Genomic DNA, 24,294 nt, shown 5'->3' on the forward strand with positions numbered 1-24,294 from the left:
AAAATTTTAAACAGTGCCAGCTATGCAAAGGGAGTATTGTTAATTGCAGGTAATGCAGCTATTGTTTCCCTGAATAAAAATTTTTTACTATTTTTTTATAGAATATTTCATATATAAGGTTACGTGAAAATTTTGTTGACGGTTACCCAATTTTCCTGGTTGACTTCGCTAGGCAAGGTACAATGTACTTAAGGCTTCAGTATCTGCACTTGATTGGGGGCAGAATCATAAAACAGCTTTTCTGTTTAAAGAGAACAGATTTTTATGCCCGTATGGTCTAATACATGTACTGCTAATTCAATACCTTATTGTAAATAGCTGACTATATGTGCATGCACACACAAATTGCTTTTCTGGGCCAGAGTATTACAAGCAGCATATACACAAATTTTTTAAATATATGAAAACTTGGGAGTATTATTAAAATTCTGAAATCTAGTAACCTGATTAATTGGAACACTTTTTCTTTCAGGAAAGATTATCCAAGCATTATCCAATTACCTTAGACAAAAATAGAGGTTTACAAGATCTATCTTCTTTCCTCTCTTCCCCTCTCCTTTTATTTGTACTTGAGATTACTTGCAGGTATCCAAAAATAATTACTTCACTGCCACCTGCTACTAGGAGAACATGGCCGAAGATGCTAATTAGCAAATCTGAAAAGAATGAAAATACATACCTTAAAAACCCTGCTACACAATTACAAGTTGGTTGTGTGTATATTAAACAGATATTATTGCTTGGGCAATTAAGACAGTTACGATTCATGTATTCAGGAATAAACTCCTTTGTGTTTCTTGCACACACCTTAAGTCTCTGCACCCCTTAAGCATCTGAACTTTTAAATAAATACTAAACAAATGATACTATCTTTTCCCTGCCTTGAGGTTACCCTACCAACAGCACTGTGAACCATACCATATTATAGTACAGTCTTGTTCTTAGCACTGCTTCCACTTTCCCAGATTATTATACCAATGGTTTCATGTCCACAATCTAGGAAAGTAAAAAGAAAAAGCATTACTTCGTGATCTTTTCTTCTGTTCAGTCTTGTTCATAGTTATGTGGCTGAAGTTCCTAGAAGGCCCAAGAATCAAACCAGTAATATATTAATAATTTTTAAAAAAACAATAAAATTTTAACTCTCTCCATTATCCCTCTTTTATGTAGTATTATCCAAGCTTCCAAATGTGAACTTTTCTGGTAATTCTATCATCTTTCATTTCGACACAAATTTTTTAAAAAATTTCTTACTGGTATTGTTTGGCAGAATAGCAAACATTTAAGTTGATTCAGTCATTGTTATGAGTACATACTACACTACACAAAGTTGTGACATAAACATACCATTACCTTAGGGCTTTCCTGTACAAGGCAATCTCCCCATACACTAGCTCTCGATTACTAGAGATGTAAAAAGACTATTTGTGAAGTCTTCTGCGAGTCGGGGTACTTCCCCTGCTGCCTAACATCCCCGGCCCCTTCTGTATCATCAATCTGGCCTGGGCTTGGAAACCTGATAACTGAACTTGTTACAGTAATGTATTCACTATGTTAGCAAGGTTCTTCATGAGATTTGCTGGGCTCTCCCCTGAGGAAAAGACAACAGCTTTTGCTTACAGATTTTTGTGGCATTTATGTGGTACACACACTCTGCTTCTTAGTGTTTCTGTGAGCCTAAATAATATTTTAATTATCTCTTCATTTTTAGCTCTTCCTACAATTTCCTAACATTTATTGCTTAAAATATTTAAGTAAAAAATGTCCCTAAATCAAATTTTAATTTCCATAAATGTCGAGAGCAATGGCTACAAATTAACATGAAATCTGCATTGGTGTTCTTTGGCAGTATGTTTAGAGAAATGGTGACCAGATCTTAATACCAGGAATTATGAAGAGTTGCCAATACGTTTTCTAGTGAGAAGCATTTACTTCCTAGTGTTCATCGTGATAAGAAGATTGATACTTCAAATAATTTATTGCTGCTTTATAGTATACATAATTAAATGAAGAAACATGTTAAACTCAAGGGAATTTTTAATAGTTACTTGCAATTGTTATTGCAGGCAACAACTTGTACATGATTTTATTTCCAAATCCACAAAAAACAAATTTTTATACAAATCAGCACTGTAAAAATGTCAATTACAGCCCCAGAGGCTTTGCTGGCAGGATAATTGTCTAAATTCTAGGATATGGGAAACAGGTTTTTTCTGGATTCATCTTTTTCTTTTTTTTTTTCATTTTCTTTTTTTTTTTTTTTACAAAAAAATTTACAAGTGAAATGTTACTACAAAACTTTTTATAAGGAATTTTTGTAAAACATTTACATTTTACCATCAACTATTTCTGTTTTAAAATCATTATGTAGATTTAATACCCTATGCTGCACATCAATTTATGTGGGATGACAACTTAGTGACATGCATAAAAAAACACCACAAGGCATTAAAATGAAGACTTAAATACAAATATTGTTGCAATAAAACAGTTATAAAATTGAAAAATAGGACCTAAACATCATGCTTATCTAAGTTTGACAAATTAACTTTTTCTCCTAGATTACACACTTTTATTACTGCTCTCATGAGAGTGTGATAAATAATGACTTAACATCAAGTTCTAATGTAATCAGCAACACATACACAAACCTAACCAAAGAAAGTATACTGTAAGAAAAAACTATTCTAACACTGGAGTTCTACCATGATAAATACATAGCTTTGCACTGATAATTACAATAAAGAAAAGTTTTATAATGGTGGCAAAGGGAATGAACAGTGAAATGCCATTAAATATGACTCTACTGCACATCTGTGCCCTATTACTTATAACAGCTATATCCCACTGAGTCAAATAAAGGACACTGAAATTTACGATTCTTATAAGACAGAAAAGTGGATTCAGAATGGTATGCAGAACAGACTGTCAAAATATTTCTAATTTCAGTGGTGAAATGTGCACCTGCTAACACAAATTAATATATTTTATATGCTATAAAGCTATCCAGATTCAGTTTGTTAAATTTATAATAGGCCTCATTGTTGATTAAAAATTAACTTCCATTTCTGATGAGCATACACAGGTATGCATTAAAACTGGTTCTTGGAATAATGGTGCAGAGAGCTCATACTTGGTATTAACAACAACAGAAAAGTGTCACTTTGAGGAAACATGATTCAAACATTAGGAAAGTTTCTTTGCATAAAAAAATTTATAGCACTGATTGTGTAGCATAATGATAGATAAAATATATATTTGATGTTTCAGCTCCTATATAATAAAATTAAAATTAACACTACCAAATGCTCCTCTGTACCAAACAAAACAACAAACCAATTCTGATGTTTTAAAGCCAGATACATCAGTTGTTAAGAGTACATTAAATAAAATATACAAAACAATTTACAAAATCCAACTAAAATTTAAAGACTTTGTTACAAGTCTACAAAAGCTTTAAGAAACTTGAAATTTATAACCACAGTGTAAAAATTTTTTTTCCTTTAATCTCAAAGCTTTTTATACAAACTGAAAGCACAAAAGACCTTCAGTTTTATATAACGCTACAAAGGGCTGGCCTAAAGTGTACATAGTGTAAACAGTGATCATTACAGTATTTCTCCTTCATCAAAAATACAAGAAACATCACAATTTTGGAAGAGAATTCGCATGAGTAGTACTTTTCCTGAAATAATAAAGAATGCACAAGAAAACACGTACCTTTATTCAAACGGTCCCCAAACTAATAATGTTAATAAACCAGGCAGTTAAAAATTTTAGTTTTCAAATGGTCAATTCCAATTTCATTATGCTTCCCCGTAAATACATTTTTAAAGTCAGAGATATCTTACTAATACTTAAGCTGTTGGTATAATCCAAATTTTTTTCACAAGACTTTTGGCCATCTTTCCTATAAGGCCCTTGCATAAACAATACATTTTTTTCCTTTAGTCACTTATTTGAACATTATTCTGATTTTTAAAAAATAACTTGCTTCATAATATCACATTGTTATATATTTGTTATGCTGTCTTTTTAGGGAGAACTCAGTTATCGGCATAACATAAATACATTTCTATGTTATAAATTAGTAACCAGCCTTCTAACACAGTTCTAGAAATAAATGAGATTGGCTAAATTTTAGTAGAGAGGAAAACGGAAATTGTAATGTAGTTAAAAGATAATTTTCTGCTGGCCTTAAAAAAAGGTGTGATAATTCCTTCTTTGGCTACCAAGTCAAAGCATAAAGAATTCTGCACATTGTCAACATAACTCATATTTACAGAATATGAAACTACAGAATGATTTATACTCTATGCAAATATTTCCAATATAAACATTTAAAATGAATTTTGTGGTTCAACCTAGGGTTAGGAATATAATCAATCCTAACTTCAAAACCTTACATGTTAAGTTGCCTCATTTTATTTTTCTTGAAGCTATTATGAGTTTTGTTTTAACCACCCTCCCCACCCCAGTATTTTCCTAAGGTTTCAATCTAAAATTTAACCTAAAGTTTAGCTCTATGTTCTTGTGTCTCCAAATGGAGAAAGTAATTGGACTTCACTGATTGTCTGCATACACACTACTATAATGTAGTGGTAATAAAGATCTGAGCTGCATCTCAGATTACTTTTTTGGAACTTACCTAATTCAACTGTTGAAGAATTTCTAACATTTAGAAAAGACGGCCAAAAACTATTTTCAGTTAATTTTCCAAAAACAAGCTAAGGAAATAAAGTATTATCCCTATTATCAGTTAGCTATCTGTTTTCTGTGCTATAGGAAAAAAAATAAATAAATAAAATTATTACTGACCGAATTTGTAACAAAGTACTTCTAAAGAAAACAAGTCCAATTAAGGTCCAGCCTGCAAACTACTGAGGTCTGTCTTTTTTAAACACGTTAACGCATGATGTTAAAAGAGGGGGAAGATTCAGTTTAAGGATTATGTGATCTATTTCCAAATAACTACAACTTATAGTATGGAGGAAATACTTTTCTATCTGTTTGCAGTACATCAGTTTGCATTTTGTATTTTTAAAAATTCAACACTTCACATGTTGACCCAGAATCTTGGAATACTTAAAGAAGCCAAGAATGAAAACATGATTTCCTACTCTGTAATCCACTTGACCAGCCCATTTCCAGATTTTCAAAGGTGTGTAAACTTAAGTGCAGCACTAGAGGTCTCTGTTATAAATAACTTTTTAGAATTCTTCCATGTTGGTTGAAACATTGGGAGTTGCTGGGTTTGAATCTTGAGAAATGGCTGCAACTGTGACAATTCTTGGGGAGCCAAGCACCTCTGTAACAGATGAGTCCAGTTCTCCCGAGGTAACAATGGCAAGAGCTGTCCCACCACCTTTCTTATTCTGGTGCGTTTTGACATGTTTGGAGAGATGATCACTCCGCATAAACCTTTTGGAACATTCTGGGCATTCAAATCTCTTTTCACCTAAACAACAACAAAAAAATAGTAAATGAAGTCATACACATTTTACTTAAATGAAAAATTTTTAAATAATTTCTTTTCAGAGCATACTATACTTTTAACTTTTGACTAATTGCAAAATACCTTCTTTCTGTTTTTATTTTAAAATGCCATCAAACAAGGGGCGCTTGGGTGGCACAGTCAGTTAAGCATCCACTCTTGGTTTTGGCTCAGGTTGTGATATCAAGCACCTGATCTGGTTCTAAGCTCAGCGTAGAGTCTGTTTAAGTTTCTCTCTCCCTCTCCCCACTCTGCTCCCTGTTCTCTCTCTCTCTAATAAGTCTTCAAAAAAATAAATAAATAAAATGCTATCGAACAAGCAGTGTGGTACAGGAGAACGAGCATGTGATTAGGAATAAATGACCTGAGTTAAAGTCCTGATTCTGCTAAGCCCTACAAGTAAAAGTTAGAGCAAGTTAAGTAACCACTCAGTTTCCCCATCTATGAAATAAGAGGATTTCTAGTAGTCGATCCCAAAATCTCCTCCTGGTGTAACAATATATAATGTTCAAGGCTTAAGTCCACTTTTCCTTAAAAACTACTGTCTCCATTTTAATTATAATGCCTAGAGACATAAACTACCTTAGAACTACTTAAAATAAAATCAGTTAATAATTTAATAGTGTACTGAGTTTCTTTAGAAGGCAAATAGTCTATTTCAGATTTAATAGAGTTTTGAGTCTCACAGAGTAAGGCTGTTAGGTTCTTATATACAAAGTGATCCTTAAATATGCTCTCCTTAAGATGTAAGATAGTTCCACTGGAACTACTTCACTATTCTGGAATAAAAACTAAATGTTAACTATAAAGAAAAAATGCATTTCACTTCTGTGTTTAACGGGTCGAGTGCACAAAAATTTGGTTAAGTGTGTATCATCATGTACACAACGGATCGACTATTAGCTTTAGTCCTTCCCTCTAAAACTTGTTATTAAAGGAAAGAAATGTTTTCCAAGTCTGACACTAGAATTCCAATCATAAGAAAATTCAGTCTGGCTGACTTCTTTACTTCGCTCTGCTTTCGACTTATCAGCAGAAAATCTGTAGGCTCAACTCTGTCCATATCAGATAACCCACCATCTTCTTTATTTGCTTTTATTTTTTAAAAAATTACACTGACAGTATTTGATTAAACTTCTCTCTTTCAGTCTTGAAAAATTAAATGAAAGGATAAATACATGGTGTAGGCAAAATTCTCAAAAATGTTTGCATTTTCTGAATGCTGATACTTAGACAAGGGCAAAAAACGATTAAATGCTGGTTTAAGGTTAAGACTGATCTTGAAGTCCTCTGACCTTTCAAGTCTCCCATTTTATTTCCGAAGAAAAATTCACAGCTTACAAATTTTAAAGCTAAAAGAAATCTTAAAGATCTTATTTTACGTTTTTCATTTTATAAATGAGTAAGCTGAGGCTTAGAAATTAATTAATCTTCTTGGGAATCATACAACTTCTTAATCTCACAGCAGGATTCAAGGCACTGTATTTCTGGTTTGGGCTTTTTATGCTAATCATCAAACTGCAATTAGAGACCTCTCTTCTTTTATAACAGCAACAGCCAAGAATAATCAGAAAAAACTCAGATGGTGATGGCTGGAAGACACCAGATCATTTAGTAAGCACTGAATCAACTGGGTGATCAACCTGTACATAGCAGCTGTTTAGTAAGTCTTCGTTAGCTGTAATGTTCACGAACTCAATCATTCTGAACAAATACTTCTGCAACATCTACTAGTGATATGAAAATGAACAAGTGAGAGTCTGACACTTTAAGAAGATTCTATTATTGAGATAGTCATTTGCAACCATGTGGAGCTACCAGTACCAATTAAAAAATTCAAGTCCATGAGAGACTATGGCCTCTGAGAAACAAACTGAGGGTTTTGGGGGAGGGGGTCAGGCGGGTGGGTGAGCCTGGTGGTGGGTATTAAGGAGGGCACATATTGCATGGAGCACTGGGTGTGGTGCATAAACAATGAATTCTGGAACACACACACACACACAAAATTAAATTAAATTAAATTTTAAAAAAATTCAAGTCCCAGCCAATCTAATGACAAACTGTATGGGATACCATCGTGACATGGTTTGTATGTGGACCTTTTAGTCTGCCTACTTCTAACTACTATGGGTATCAATTAATTTTAAGCAGTAAAAGTTGGCTAGAATCTTAAATTAAGTAAATTACATTGCACAATTAAACTAACATTAGGGAAATGACATTTCAGTTTGCTGCCCTTTTCCACACTGAAGTGTGTTTTCTGTAGTGTCAGACAATTTCTAAATTTCTTACTGTTAGCAAACTGGCCAGAATTCTTAGACTAATAGACTACAGTATCTTCCTTATATAATTATCTTAATTATTTTATAATTATTCTCAGGAGGTTAATACTTCTGTAATTAGTATAACTAATTATTGAAACTTGGTATTAGTTTATGCTTATGATAAGCAGGAATGGCCCCCTAAGATATTTATGCCCTAATCCTTGGAATTTATGAATATGTTGTATTACATGGCAAAAGGGATGTAACGAAGATTACAGATGTTAACACAGAGAGATTACTCTGATTTATCTGAGTGGGCCCAATCTAATCACAGGAGCTCCAAACAGCTGAGTTTTCTTCAGCTGTAGTGAGAGTTGCAGCAGGAAAAATCAGAGAGATTAGAATCGGAAGGGACTTTATCTGCTATTGCTGGGAGGGTGTCCCATGGAGAATATGACAAAAAATAGGTACAGTTTCTAGGAGCAAACAGCAGCCCCCAGAAAAAAGCCAGTACAGAAATAGGGACTTGTGTCCTACAACAGCAAAAACAATTTGGTTGACAGAGTTGATGAGTTTGGAAGCAGATTCTCCCCTAAAGCCTTTGATAAGGAATAGCCAGTTGACACCTTGATTTTGACTTTGTGAGATGCTCAGTGGAGGACCCATGGCTAGCCTACTCAGACTTCTGACTTAAAGAAACTGTGATATAATAAATGTGTGCTCTTTTAGGCTGTTAAATCTGAGATAGTTTGCTTTGGCAGTAATAGAAAACTAAGAGTTATATAAGCTATAATCCTGAAAAAATTAAGGCCTAATGAGATAATAAGTGATTACATGATCCAAAATCTATGAAGTATCTTCATTACAAGTATCCAAAGCAAAATACCAAATTTTACTTCTATTAGAAAATATCCAGAACATGACCCAAACTCTGGTTTAACAAAATGAGTATAGAAAAAAGAACTGCTTGGGGTGCCTGGGTAGCACAGTCGGTTAAACATCTGACTCTTGGTTTCAGCTCAAGTCATAATCTCAGGGTTGTGGGACTGAGTCCCAAAAGTCAGGCTCCATGCTCAGCGTGGAGTCCATTTGAGATTCTCTCTCTCCCTCTCCCTCCATCTTTCCCACTCATGCTCGCTCTTTCTCTCTCTCTCTCAAATAAATAATTAAACAAACAAATAAATCTATCTTTTAAAAAAAGAAAGAAAAAAGAATTGCTACTTTGACCTAGGTTATTAAGAGAATGCCTTGTTATAGTACATGACTTATTAAACTATAGTAGTCTTTTAAAAGGACCTAAGTAGAAGATTCATATTTAGAAATTATATTCAATTATTTCCTAGAATAAGAGTAACTTCTCTCAGAAAAAGCTGCTGAGATTTTTAATGAAATCTTAGATATGAATAAATGTAATAAATCAGATCTTTAAAGCTTTATTTTTTAAGTACCATCAAGAGCCAACTATCTTGCTGTCACAATCTGTTTTCAACATGTTGTCCTCAAATCAAGCTAATAAAATGCATAAAACATACTTTATGAGTTAATGTTATTTCTGTCATGATAACATATTTATAAATTAAAACTCACAAATTAAAATTGATTTCAGGAGCAGACTAAGTGACTATGTTAGTTTCCCTGGGCTTTTGTATGAACGTGACACAAACTGGGTGGCTTCAAACAATAGATATTTATTCTCTCACAGCTCTGGATGCTAGATGTCCAAAATGAAGGTTTCAGTAGGGCGATGCTCCCACCAAAGACTCTATAGACAAGAGTCTTTCCATGCCTCGTCCTAGTTTTGGTGACTTTTGGCAATCCTTGGCATTCAGTGGCTTGCAGCTGCATCTCCCCAATCTCTACCTGTGTCTTCACATGGCCTTTCACCCCATGTTTCTGTGTATTCTTCCCTTCTCACAAAGATATCAGTCATTGGATTTAGAACCCAGTAGGTCCTAAATCTTAAGTGGGTTCTTAATCTTGGGCAGTAGACATGGTATGACATCATCTTTAATTTAATTTGCAAAAAACCCATTTCCAAATAAAGTCATATTCACCAGTGATTAGCATTTGAACATCTCTTTATAAGAGAGACAATTCAACTCACTACAGGGACACTGTTAAATATCTAGCATTTGATATAGCTAAGTAAAAAACAACCCCCTTGGCTTATGAATAACTTTTACCATATATCCATGTGTAGCATATACAGCAGACCTTGGAACAACAAGGTGTTAGAAGCACGGACCCTCGTATCTGCACAGTTGAAAATTTGTGTGTAACTTTTCACAGCCCCCAAACTTAACTACTAATAGCCTATTGCTGAGTGGAATCCTTACCAATAGCACAGTCAACTAACACATATTTGTGTTATATGTATACAATAAAGTAAATTAGAGAAAAGAAAACATCACTAAGAAAAAAAGGAAGAGAAAATCCATTTGCAGAACTTTTAAGTATTTAAAAAAAAAAAATCCATGTATTAATGGACCTGCACAGTTCAAACCTGTGCTGTTCAAGGGTCAACTATTTACAACTTTTTAGTAACAATAACAACTTCCATAACCCACATTAAAGGAGCAATTTTTTGATTTGTTCTGAGAAGCCTAGTTATTCAAACTGGGAGACTTGCTGGGTCCCTCAAACCCTCTCCTCCAACACCTTCAACTTATTAGTTCATCCTGGACACCTGTTTTAACATACACAGCCTAGAATATCTAAATGAATCTTTTCATGAGTACCCTCAATTTTATCTTTACCTGTGGATAAAAGTAAATTAAAAGGGGGAACAATGATAATTTCCAAGAAGTCACACAGCTTAAATTTTCTTGAAGTGGAAGAACTGGGAGTAAAGGGAGGCTGAGTGGGAGGGGCAATAGAATTAAGAGTTGAATATTTTTAAGTAATCTCCGCCCAAAACAAGGCTCAAACTTACAACCCCAAGATCAAGAGTCACATATTCCACCAACAGAGCTAGCCAGGTGTCCCAACAAGATTTAGATAATTATTAAAATAATGAGGAATGTGACCAAAACAATAGGAATACAATGCTATTCTGATTGACGGGCTGAGATTTGAGACTATGACTTTATAGGGACATCAATTTGCATAATGACTAATTTTTCATTTCCTTTTTCAGCAACTTATCTAGTTGAATACAGAAATCATTTGATCAATTATATCACAAAGGCTTTTTAAAAAACAATCTTACCTACTCTAATAGTTTTAACTATGATCTTTAAAGGATAATGGCATCAAGATCCAGATTCGTAAATTCAACTGTGAATTCCACACTCCTTAGGTGTGCCATACACATCACTCAACATGTTACAAACAAAATTCATCACTGTTTATTGAAGCAAAATGGCTGAATCTTGATTAGAACAGCAAATTTTATGGTATTTTTAACTTTCCTAATTCCATTTTAAATTCTCCAGAAGCCTAGCAGCAACCAAACAGAACAGAACGGAGCTGCAACTCTTTCAAAACCTCATGTCCAAGAAATTATCATTATGTGATCTGTCTAGCGGTTCTTCAGAAGACCTCACTTACTTCAGAAGACCATTTTACTGAAACTGACTTGGAGGCAGCCCAATGTGAAAAGTCTTTTTCCAGGGACAGAAAGGAACATGTATTTGTCTAAGACAACTGTAGTAAGCGTTTTAACTTCATGGATGCCCAGGGCAATGGATAATATTTGGGACAAACAATAAAAAGACTAAACAAAAAGCTTAAGAGGAAAAACTGGGAGATAAAATATCCATAGTGGCTTTGAAAAGTTCTGGCATACTCCCTGGAATCTAGATGACTACATATATGCTTTAAAGCTATGAACATGTCCAGGAAAGATTTGAGAAGCCTCAAACGCTCATGTGTGCTTAACGGTTGAGAGTCTGCATAGGCAGGAAGTGAAGGCTAAGGCAGAGTTGAAAATCATCCAAGTGATGCCAGGCTTTCCAATATACACACAAAACCTCTCAGCAAGATGGAGAGATTTACTGACCCAAGATATTTAAGACTATCTGCAGAATATTTAAGAATATTTGCAGAAAGGATAGCTGAATACCTCCCAAACTGATGAAAAACAATGTACACATCTAAGAAGCTCAATAAACTCCAAGTAGGTTAAATGCAATGAGATTAACACTGAGACATATAAACTGCTTAAAGTCAAAACCAAAGAGAATCTACAAACAGCAAGAGAAGTGATGCATCACCTACAAGGGACTGTCAGATAATAGCAGCTGATTTTTTACTGGAGCTCATAGAAGCCAGAAGCAGTGGGATGATACAAGATGAAAGGAAAATCTTGTCAACCAAGAATTCTACATACAGCAAAACTATCTTTCAAAAATGAACAGGGGGTACCTCAGTGGTTCAGTTAGTTGTATATGTTTGACTCTTGATTTGGCTCAGGTTGTGATCTCAGAATCATGAGATTGAGCCTTTATTGGGCTTCTCACTTGGCAGGGAGTCTGCTGGAGATTCTCTCTCTCCTTCTGCCCCTATACCCAGTGCCTGCTCTCTCTCTCTCTCTCTCATAAATAAATAAATAATCTTTTTAAAAAGATTCCCAGATTAATAAAAATGGAAAGAATTTATTGCTAGCAGATTTGCACCTAATTATTTTTAAAGATGTGAATTGTAATCCCCAAAGCAGGCAACTAGTAAGAAAATATTATATTAATATTATAGAAAAATAACAAGGGGATTAAAATAACACACAAGGAATATTTAACACCAAATGCTAGTAACAGAGGAATACAGGAATAAAAAGACACCTAGAAAACAAATATGAAAATAGCATAAGTCCTCATCAGTAATTGCATTAAATGTTCCAACTGAAGGTTCCAATTAAAAGGCAGAGGTTACCAGAATGAATTATAGAAAAATATGATCCAATTATACATTGTCTAAAAGAGGCTCACTTTAAACTCATGAAGAACAGGCATAACAGGATGGAAGAAAGAAACACCATGCAAAAAAGAGCTGAAATATTTATATTAATAACAGACCAATATGATAAAAAGTTACTATAGACAAAGACACTTTACAATGATAAAGACTCACTCCACCATGAAAACATAGCAATTATAAACATATATGCACCTAACAACAGAGCCCCTCAAAAAACAACCACGAGAAACAAAACTGAGAGAACTGAAGGACGGTAGACAATTCTACAATATACTTATCCTCCTGTAGTCTCCATTTCAACTGACAGTAGTTATCATTGGTACCTACTATTTCTTTTCTCATGTTTAAAAAATCACCAATCCTGTCAATTCTATTAACAATCATTTCTTGATCTGGTTGCACATACTCTTACAACTTTTGTTCTAGTTAGGATCTCGACAATGATCACTGTTGTCTCAAAACTACTCCTTAAAAATCTATTCTCCCTATAAATACCTAATGGTCTAAAATAAAAAGATGACCAATTTGATTAACTGCTGAAAACTGTCAGTGGTTCCCCATTTCTTAAAGCTGTGGAAAAAACAAAATTAAATAGTTCATAACATACAATGGTAACTGACTCCTACCTACCTTTTCTTTTTTTATAAAATCTATTGTCACAAATACTATGGTTCCAAACACTGAACTGTTTGCATGTCCTGACATATGATACCTTCTTCTTTTTGTAGGAATTGGATTCTAGCTCAGAATAAAAGTTTTGACTCTGGTCTACCTATCAGCCATGTAACTTTGGGCAACTTCTCTCTCCAATTCTCAGTTTCTTCATTTTTAACTAGGAATAACAGAGATACTTATTTTGTGTTACTGTTCAAAGGATTAAATGAGAAAAATGACAAAAAAAAGCATTTAGAAAAATGCCTACCCAATGAAAGGACTCAGAAATGTTAGCTGTGACTGTTATTGCCTGTCTGAATTTGTTCACTCTACTGCTCCCATGGCTCATTCTTACTCATCACTAATAACTCAACTTGTCTCAAGCAACTAAGTCTGGGCCTTAGTAAAAAAATCAATCAGCCTCCTAAGACTTCAGAGTAAGCCTTATTTATAAAATGATAGTGTTGCACAAAATCATTTTTAGGAATTCCTCTGGCTCTAAATACTATTACCCTTGGAAGAGTTAAGAGAAGTGCTGTATGATAATGAGGCATATGCAGAAGGTTGGAAAGAAAATGGCTTTGGATTCTCAAAAAAACAAAAAACAAAACAAAAAACCCTCTCTCCCTTTTCACATTAGAATGTCTCAAAAATGAGTTTGTCTCTCACTTTAAAACAGGTTTTAATACTTAAAATAGTAACTTATACAAAGTAAAATTATTATTTTGGGGACATGGCTCTATGAATTTTAACAAATGTATTAAATCATTTAGTCATCACCAAAATAAAAATATGGAAGTTGCTATCACTTCCAAAAATTCCTTCATGATATCTCTTCATAGCTGAATTCTTTTTCCCTTATGCCTTAGAAAATAATAATCTATTCTCTGTCCCTATGGTTTTTATTTTTCCATAAACTGTCATACATGAATGGAATCATACAATAGGTAACCTTTTGATGCTGGGATTGTTCACCAACACACCTGAATTTCATCATTGTGGTTGTATATACTAATAACCGATTCCTCTATGTTGGAGAGCAGTACTCTGTTGTATAGATATATGTTGGTTCACCAACTGGCCGTGTACATAAAGGGAAAGGAGAAAACAAAAGAGGCAGACCATGTCTCTTTTGGTAGGTGGAAATTTTAACTTGTATGAAAGGAAATTTTAACTTACAAGAAAGGAAACTTACTTATGAGGCTTGTTTTGAACAGCCATCAGATGAATATATCTCTACATCTACCTGCCAAATCTAAAAGTTTACAGAGAGGTCTTAACTGGGTTCAGTCACATATACTGTCCAGACGGTTTCAACATCTTTCTTTCTCAAGACTACATCCTTCTAACAGCTCCAATTATGGGAACAGTGGGCAGAAAGTATATTCCAGGGATAGAGGAAGGGGTGAGAAAGCCTCTCATTACCCAGGTCAACCAGCAGTCAAGTCTGCTGGATTACCTCTTTCAGCAATATATCACAGTTCTTAACCATTCAACTAGTTGAAGAATATTTGGGTTGTTTCCAATTTGGGGTGATAATAAGTAAAATCTGCTATATATATTCATTGCTTTTTGTGTGAACATAGTTTTTGTTTCTTTGGGGTGAATACTCAGGAGTGGATTGCTAGGTCATAAACTGAATACACGTTCAACTTTTATAAGAAAATTCCAAAACATTTTCCAAAAATGCTGTGCTATTTTGCATTCCCACCAGCTTGGCATTCTTGCCAGTACTTCTTTTTTTTCCCCCTAAAGATTTTATTTATTTGACAGAAGAGAGAGAGATCACAAGCAGGCAGAGATAGGGGAAACAGGCTCACTGCTGAGCAGAGAGCCCAATGTGGGGTTTGATCCCAGGACCCTGAGATCATGACCTAACCGAAGGCAGAGGCTAACCCAATGAACCACCCAGGTGCCCCTTGCCAGTACTTCTAATTGTCAGGATTTTGGTGTCGTTTTTAATTTCAGCCATTTTAATAGATGTGTACTGATATTTTATTGCAATTTTAATTTGCATTCCTCAAATAAAGTGATACAAAGTGCCTTTTCACATGCTAGTCAGATATATGTCCTCTTCAGTGAAATGTCCATATCCTCTGCCAATTTTTAAAAATTGGGTTGTTTACAAATTGCTGTTTGAGAATTCTTTATATATTCTGGATGAAAGTACATTGTCAGATATATTTTTTCATTCTCAGTCTGTGTATTATGTTTTCATTTTCTTAACAGATCTTTAGCAGCTCAAATATTTGTAGTTTTAATGGAGTCCAATTTATCAGTTCTTTTCTGGACTGCGCTTTTGGTGTTGTATTAAAAATTCTAACATACCCAAGGTCACAAAGATTTTTATATTTTATTCAAAAAGTTTTATACTTTCAGGTTTTAGTCTGAGTAATTTTGAGTCAGCCTTTTAAAAAAAATTTATTTATTTATTAGACACAGAGAGAGAGATCACAAGTAGGCAGAGAGGCAGGAGAGAGAGAGGGGGAAGCAGGCCCCCTGCTGAGCAGAGAGCCCGATTTGGGACTCGATCCCAGGACCCTGAGATCATGACCTGAGCCGAAGGCAGAGGCTTAACCCTCTGAGCCACCCAGGTGCCCCTTGAGTCAGCCTTTGTAAAAGATATGAGGTATGTAGCTCAAAGTTCTTTTCCTGCATGTGGCAATTCTTCCAAGCCATTTATTGAAAAGACTACTCTTTCTCCATAGAATTACTTTTGCATGATATGTATGTGGGTCAATTTCTGAATTCTCGACTTGGTCTTATCTATGTGTCCTTTTTTCACCCAAACCTCACAGCGTTCTAATACTGTAATTTATAGGAAATCTTAAAATCATTGAAGGTCAATCGGCTAACTTTTTGTATTTCTTCAAAACTGTTTTCACACCCTGTTTTGCCTTTCATATAAATTTTACTATTGTGAGAAGGACTATACTGGATCTGTATATATATATCTGGGAGAAGAGATACCAAAACAATATTGGGCCATGGAATCCACTAACATGGTATGTGTCTACATGAATGTAAGTCATCCTTAATTCTCTCACCAATATTTAGTTTTCAGTATACATTTTACATATATTTTGTTAGAGTCCCAGCAAAGTGTTTTATTCTTTTCATCCTACTAAAAATGACACTATTAAGCTACTTGTATCCAGTTGTTCATTGCTAGTGTATAATAAAACAATTCATTGTGTACATTAACCTTGTATCTTGCATTCTTGCAAACATTGATTAGTATAACAGCTTTCTTGTAGATGTCAGGGTGTTTCTAAATAGACAACCAAGCTGTCTGCAAATAAAGACACTTATTTCTTTCATTATAATCTGGGTTGTGTGTTTTTTCTGCTTTATCATACTAGGTAGGACTTCCAGTACCAGGGTGAAGAGAGTCATAAAAATCCGTCATCTTGGGGCACCTGGGTAGCTCAGTCAGTTAAGTGTCCAACTCTTGATCTCAATTCAGGTCTTGATCTCATGGTTGTGAGTTCAAGACCTGTATTGGGCTCCATGCCAAGTTAAAAAAAAAAAAAATCAGACATCTTTGCCTTGTTCCTGATCCTATGGATAAGTATTAGGTCCTTCATCAGTAAGTATGCTAACTGTAGTATTTTAAAACAAATACCCTTCACTTGGTTATAAGGTTATTATCTTTGATTCTTAGTATGTGAGAATTTTTATCAAACTAAATGCAGATTTTCCCAAATACTTTTTGTATATATATATTTAAGTAATCATATGATTTCTTTCCTTCTCTTGTTCATATGATAAATTACATCAACTGATTGATTTTAGAATATTCAATCAACCTTTCATTATTGGAATAAACATAACTAAGTCATGATACATTATTCTTTTACTAGTATTTTTTTACTATTATTTTATTTTTACTATTTAGTTTTTACTATTTACTTTTTACTATTATTACTGGACCTGGTTTGCTATTTTGTTGAGGATTTTGACATTTGTATTTATGAGAATACTGATCTGTTTTTTCTTTTTCCCTAGTAATGTCTTTGTCTGGCTTTGGTATCATGGTAATGAGGCCTCATAAAATAGTTAACAGATATCCCTTCACTTATTCTCTAAAAGAGATTGTGCAAATGGGTATCATTTATTACTTAATAAAGAATTTTTCAATAAAACCATTCTGAGCCTATGGTTTTCTTTGTCCGAAGTTTTTCACTAAAATTCAATTTCTTTAATAGATATAGTACTATTGGTTAATTTGGTCTTTTAAGGAGTTGGTCCATTTCACCTAAGTTCCTTAATTCAGAGTGCAGAGTTATTCATAGCATTCTTTTATTATTACATTGTCTAAGGCCCTAGTGATATCCCCCTCTTCCATTCCCGGTAGTGATTGATAAATTTTCTTGGACAGTCTAGTTAAAGAGTAATTCTATCTTGTCAAAGAAAAATAGATTCTGGTTTGATTTTCTCTATTAGATTTTTCTATTTTCAATTTCATTTACTTGTCTTATTTATTGCTGCCTAACTTCCTGTTTGGCATTTAATTTGTTTTCTAGTATTTAAGATAGAAACTTATTCTACTTAAGAGTAAGTTTCTGCTGACTAAAGGATGCCTGCGTGTCTCAGCTGGTTAAGTGTCTGCCTTTGGCTCAGGTTATGATCCTGAGTCTTGCACTGGGCTCCTTGCTCAGTGGGGAGCCTGTTTCTCCCTCTGCTTGTGCACTCTCTCTCTCCCTGTCCCTGGCAAATAAATAAAATCTTATAAAAAAATTATTGACTAAAGCCTGTTACTAATAAAAACACTGCCATAAACTCCCTCCAAGCACTGTTACACCTACAGCACACAAATTTCGACACATATTTTCATTTAGTTGAAAATATTTTCTAATTTCCCTTAAGATATTCTCTTCTGACCCACAGGGTAAATCAGAAATGTGGTGGTTAATTTCCAAAATTTGGAACTCTCAATTATTTTGTCACTGACTTTTAGTTTAATTCTATTATGATCTGAGAATATACTTTGTATGATTTCTTTTAATTTGTTAAGATGTAACATATGGCATAAACATGGTTTATCTTTGAGAATGTTCCATGTATATATAAAAAAAAAAGGTGGAGTATTCTGTTGCAATTGGCTTGAGTACTCTATGAATGTCAATTAGGGCAAACTGATAACGTTCTATACCCTTTCTACTTTTCTGTCGACTTGTCATAGCAATTACTAAGAAAAGAGTGTCAAACTCTGCAAGAGTAACTGTGGATTGCTTTATTTTACCTTTTAGTTCTGTCAGTTCTTGCTTTATATATTTTAGAGCTCTGTTTTTAGGTGCCTATGTAAAGTGAGCCATTCCATCATTAGAATGACTTGTCATATCTAGTACTTTTCATTGCTTCATGAAGTCTATTTTGCCTGTTATAGTAATACAGTAACTTCAGTTTTCTTTCAATTAGCCTTTGTATGTCATGTATTTTTTTCTACCCTTTTAAATTTATCCATATGATAATATTTAAAGTGGTTTTTTTGGTACACAATATATAATTTGGTCTTTTTAAATGCAGTCCAACAACCTCTACCTTCTAATTGTTAGGTTTAGACCACTAACATTATATATAATTACTGATTTGATTAGATTTAAGTCTATTATTTTGTTTTTCATTCCTGTCCTATTTTTCACTTTTGTTTTTTCCTTCTCTCCTTTCTTTTGGATTATTTGAATATTATTTAGCATTCTATTTTAATTTATTCCCCCTTCCCCCACTGAATCTCTGTATTTTTGGTACTTGATAAAGGGATTACAATATACATTGTTAATACAAGTTAACTTTTCACAATACATATACACTGTGTTCTGTATTTTTACACTAAAACAAAGAAGCTTTTCAACCATACAGGTTTCATTACTCTTCCTCCTTTACTTTATATTTACCAAATATATTATATTTGCATAACATTGAAAATCCACCACTACTTTAAACATATTTTTTAAAAATTTAAGCACAGCAATGATAGCCTGCTGTATTTACACAGGTATTTGCCATTTATTTTGTTCTTCCATATTAAATTCCCAGTTTCCCTCTGGTATCATTTCCCTTCAGCCTAAAAAACTTTTTTTTAGCATTTCTTTTTTTTTTAAAGATGTTATTTATTTATTTGACAGAGAGAGAGAGAGAGTAGGCAGAGCAGCAGGCAGAGGGAGAGGGAGAAGCAGGCTCTCTGCTGATCAAGGAGCCTGATGCGGGGCTTGATCCCAGGGTCCTGGGATCACAACCTGAGCTGAAGGTAGCCACTTAACTAAGCCACCCAGATGCCCCCTTTTTTAGCATTTCTTTGGGAGTAGATCTGATGACAAGAAATTCTGTTTCTCTTCATCTGAAAACCCTTTGTTTTGCCTTTCTTACTGGGGACACTTGCACTGGATATAAAATGCTGAGCTGGCAATCCTTTTCCTTTTCTGTCCTCCAGTTTCTGAGAAGAAATGCTTCATCATTCAAATTTGTATTCCTCTATACATAATGTGTCATTATCCTTGGGCTACTTCCCAGATATTTTCTTCTTTAATTTTCAGCAGACTGATTTCATGTATCTGGGCATGACTTCCTGTCAATTTCTGTTTGAGATTCAGTAAGCTTCTTAAATCCATAATTTACACCTAATATAGGAAGTCTAAGCCATGATTTTGTCAAATATTTTTCTATATCAATCTTTTCCTCCTTTTCTTCTGGGACTCAAATGTCACTAATTTTGTAAGTTCTACAGTTGCCTGAGATCCAATTAACGTTTTCTGCCTGATCTTTTTCTTCTTTGGTCTTCAGACTGTATAACTTCTAGTGATCTGTCTCCAACTTCAGTGACCCTTCTATTACCCCTATTTGCTCTTGAGCACATATAAGGAATTTTTAACTTTGTATAATGCATTTTTTTCAGTTCCAAAATTACCATTTAGTTCATTTTTAGAGTTTCAATTTTGCTTCTGAAAATTTCTGCCTTTCTTTTTATTTCAAATATGTTTACCTTTACTCCATGGCTGATGGTTTTAACAGTTGCTTTATAATCACTGTCTGATAATTTCAACACATGGATCATCTTGACACTGTCAGATTTACTTGGGTTCATATTATGTTGAATAATTTTGGGTTGTATCCTAGACATTCTGGATATTATGTTGCAGTAACTCTAGTCCTGTTAAAGAATCCTCTGGGAAATGTTAAGCTTTTGTTTTAGCAGGTAATTGATCCATTCAGTTTCAGATTAGTTCTATCTTGCCTTCTTTGGGCATGAGTTCCAATATTAATTCATTTTCAAGGACTCTGTTATGCTTTGATCTGCTCAGCACATGCTGGCAATTAGGTGATGGTTTATAAGAGAGTTGAGTTCTTGAAGCCTTTGCTGTGGTTGTTTGGGTCTGTTCTGTGCATACGCAGCATGGGGGTGAGCCCTGAATTTTTGTTTCATTAATGAAGTTTGGGATCACCTTTTACAGATCTCTGCAAAATCTCCCTCATGCTTTCTCAACCCCAAAGTGTCCCTTCTTTTTGGTTCCGATGGCCAGAAAGAATTCTTGAGGCTTCTTATACCATTCTAGACATATACATATGACTGCCATAACCTTCAGAGTAAGATGGCAAAAGAAAAGTAATAGTGATTCCCTCACATTCAATGGAAAAGAAGGTTCTGCATTCTTTTGGCCAGAGATATGGGTATTTTCTTGGGTTTTTAGGTGTCCCTGCTGCCACCACTACAGTGGAACGTACAAAGACAGCTGGCCTTAGAGCACAGGAAACTCTTTTTCAGTCCTCTTGCTGGATATATATGGATATATACTATTCAGGGCCCACAGGGTCAATGCTAAGAGACAAAGGAGGAAAAAAAAAATCCTGTGAAACTCACTCATGTTATGCAATGTTTTACAAGTTTTAACTGTATCAAATTTCTGCAGACTTGAGTAGAGATTATCAAGAAAGAGGATATATCTAGAAGAGAGCCAATCTGTCTTCCGTAGAATTATGCAGAAGTCTCAGACTTAAAATGGTGAGGGGAGATGTAAAACATTTAATAGTAAATTAAAGTCTGTGCATGGATTATTTATCCTACTATAAAAAATTTGGTCGGAATATTTGATGATTTGTATCCAGAGAAATGTGGTCCCACAGTTTATTACTGTATTTTGATAATTAGGTATCTTGCAGTATAACTCACAGTATTCCTGCCCAGTTGCCTTAAATGAAAGTCACCAGTTCATGAAGCAGTTTCCTTTACTTAAACATAGTTATCAATCATCATCATCAACTTGAATAAAAGCCAAGGACCACTGGATAATTCAGGAAAGCCTACAACATTGGGAAAAAAGCAAGGTACAGAGAAAAAATTACCTTGGAGGAAACACAAACATTAAAAAAAAAAAAAATCTAACTGGAAAACTCAGATTTTCAGAGAGCTCCTGGATCTCTACAATGAGAAGAATATGCTATAAAAAGAAAACAATAGAAAGCACTCTTGGAAATCAAGAGAAAATTCCAAAGAAATCTATGAATATATAAAGTTAAGAAATCTCACAGAAAATAAAAAAGTAAAAGAAAAAAAAAGAGCTGTCAGATATAAAAGATCAATATAAGGAGCTCAACTTACACAAAGTAAGATGCAAAAAAGAATAGAGAATAAAAAGGGGAAAATGGGGGTGGGTAGACATGATATGGGGGAGAACCCAGAGTTGAACAGTCCAACCAGTTTGCACAATAAATGAAAAACTATGCAACATACATAATTATGAAACTAACAGAACATAAAGATTAATAGAAGCTCTTCACTTAAAACAAACAAACAGGGGTGCCTGGGTGGCTCAGTGGGTTAAAGCCTCTGCCTTCAGCTCAGGTCATGATCCCAGGATCCTGGGATCGAGCCCCATATCGGGCTCTCTGCTCAGCAGGGAGCCTGCTTCCTCCTCTCTCTCTGCTTGCTTCTCTGCCTACCTGTGATCTCTGTCAAATAAATAAATAAAATCTTAAAAAACAAAAACAAAAAACAAACAAAAAACATAATAGGAGTATGTCATAAGGACTGAGGAGGCAATCTAAAGGAGGCAATCTAAAACAACTTCTGGGGCACCTGTGGGGCTCAGCAGGTTAAGAGTCTGCCTTCGGCTCCGGTAATGATCCCCGGGTCCTGGGATGGAGTCTCACATCAGGCTCCTCACTTGGTGGGTAGCCTGCTTCTCCCTCTGCCTGACACTCCCCCTGCTTCTGCACTCTCTAATAAATAAATAAATAAATAAAATCTTTAAAAATAAATAAATAAATAAATAAATAAAACAAACAACTTCTAAATGGCCAAAGATGGAACAATTTGAGCAAGAAAATAATGGTAATATTGAATTATAACCCCCTAAATAAAATACTCATGGGTCTTTACTAGATTATAAATAAATGATTACATAAACAAATAACTGGGGAAGAAGGTATAAATCTTCCTTGTGTAAGAATCAAAACTAAAACTGTACAAGCAAAAAGAGAAACAGAAGATGACCTTTAAAACAACAAAGTAATTGCTATAGGCAGAAACAATGAGGAATGCTAAAAGGAAAACGTTAGAATTTTCTTTTCAGAGAAACAGGATATTTGAATAGACTCAAAGAATTCGCCCTCCCCACCCCGCCCCACACATTTACTAATTACAGCTGTTGTTTTACAGTACATCCATAAATTCTCTGCCACTCCTCCCTCCAGGAGGTGGAGCTTCTCCCTCCAGGAGTGGAGCTTTCTTCACCGCCCGGTTAGTGTAGACTGGACCTTAGTGACTTGCTTCTATAAAACAGTGTATGGAAAGAAAAAAAACAACTTCACAGTAGAGACACGTGGCACACACTATCTTAACCAATTCACCAGAAATAAGACACACTGACATACTTGCTGATATGATGAAAGGAAGAAGGGCAATGGTATCTGTGATATTCTTCCTACCAACAATTCATAATTCATAATCTCAGTCTAATCATAAGAAAATAAACCTAAACTGGGGGATATTCTACAAAGTACCTAACTTTCAAAACAGCCAAGGGTAAGAAAAAAACAAACAAAAACAACAACAAAAAGAATAAGTAAAAAAAGAGTAAGGAAATTTCAGATTACAGGAGACTAAACAGCCATGATAAATAAATGCAATGTGGTATTCTGGACTGAATCCTTGAACAGAAAAAGTATTATTTGTGGAAAAGTCAATAATTTAATTACTAGTATTATACCAATGTTAGCTTCTTAGTTTTCATAAATTATGTGGATTATGTAGTATAGAGGAAACTGCATGAAGGGAATATATGAACTCTCTACACTATCTTCGCAATTTCTGTAAATATAAAATTATTTCAAAGTAAAAATATAAATAAGTAAATAAGCTCTTAAAAGTTGACAAGGAAAAACTAAGTCACCTAACAGAAAAGGAAGAACTGCACTTCATGTTAGTAAAACAGATGCAAGAAAATGATAGCGCACTGCCACTAATATTCTGAGCATCATTTTCAACCTAAAATTCTATATTAGCCATCTATTAAGTTAAGTTGGAAAGCAATATACACTTTTAGACCAATTTATTTCCTAGAACTTTATTGTAGGAAGCATTTCAGAATGTTTTCCAGCAACCAAATAAACCAAGAAAAATGAAGGCCAATCTTGAGAACACTGGATCAAAATCAATAGAGCAGGGAACAGAAGTCTCAAGATTATACCTATGTAGCAGCCTTAGAGAAGAATCGGGCTGATTAAAAAGCTGGAATGTCCAAAGGAAAAATTGGATGGAGCTGATATTGTTCTTGAAAACATGAAACAGCAAAAGAAGTAATAAAATTACCCAATGCAAGGGGGGAACAGGCAATTAGAAACTTCAAGAAAAAAGACCAAAGGATATGTATTCACACTCATCACATCAGAGTCATAATGTAATTATTGTTTATTGGTTTTCCACTTTAAGAACTAAGCTACTGGGATGCCTGGGTGGCAAGTCAGTCAAGG

At 34.4% G+C, this 24,294-nt stretch overlaps 1 protein-coding gene across 3 annotated transcripts in view; it reads right to left on the reverse strand.

Moving 5' to 3' along the window:
- Window positions 1-2,019: 2,019 nt before the first annotated feature.
- SP4 (Sp4 transcription factor) overlaps window positions 2,020-24,294 on the reverse strand; it is an 84,997-nt gene continuing 62,722 nt past the window's right edge. For 2 of the 3 annotated variants that reach the window (XM_046021386.1, XM_046021385.1), the window contains exon 6: window positions 2,020-5,458. In XM_046021386.1, coding sequence (XP_045877342.1) covers window positions 5,211-5,458 — 248 coding nt within the window. In that variant the 3' untranslated portion in view covers window positions 2,020-5,210. Of the gene's footprint in view, window positions 5,459-21,533; window positions 21,625-24,294 lie in introns of those variants that run through there. The other variant, XM_046021388.1, reaches the window with a different exon arrangement.

This window comes from Meles meles, chromosome 10 (assembly GCF_922984935.1).
Source record: "Meles meles chromosome 10, mMelMel3.1 paternal haplotype, whole genome shotgun sequence".
Taxonomy (NCBI): Eukaryota; Metazoa; Chordata; class Mammalia; order Carnivora; family Mustelidae; genus Meles; species Meles meles.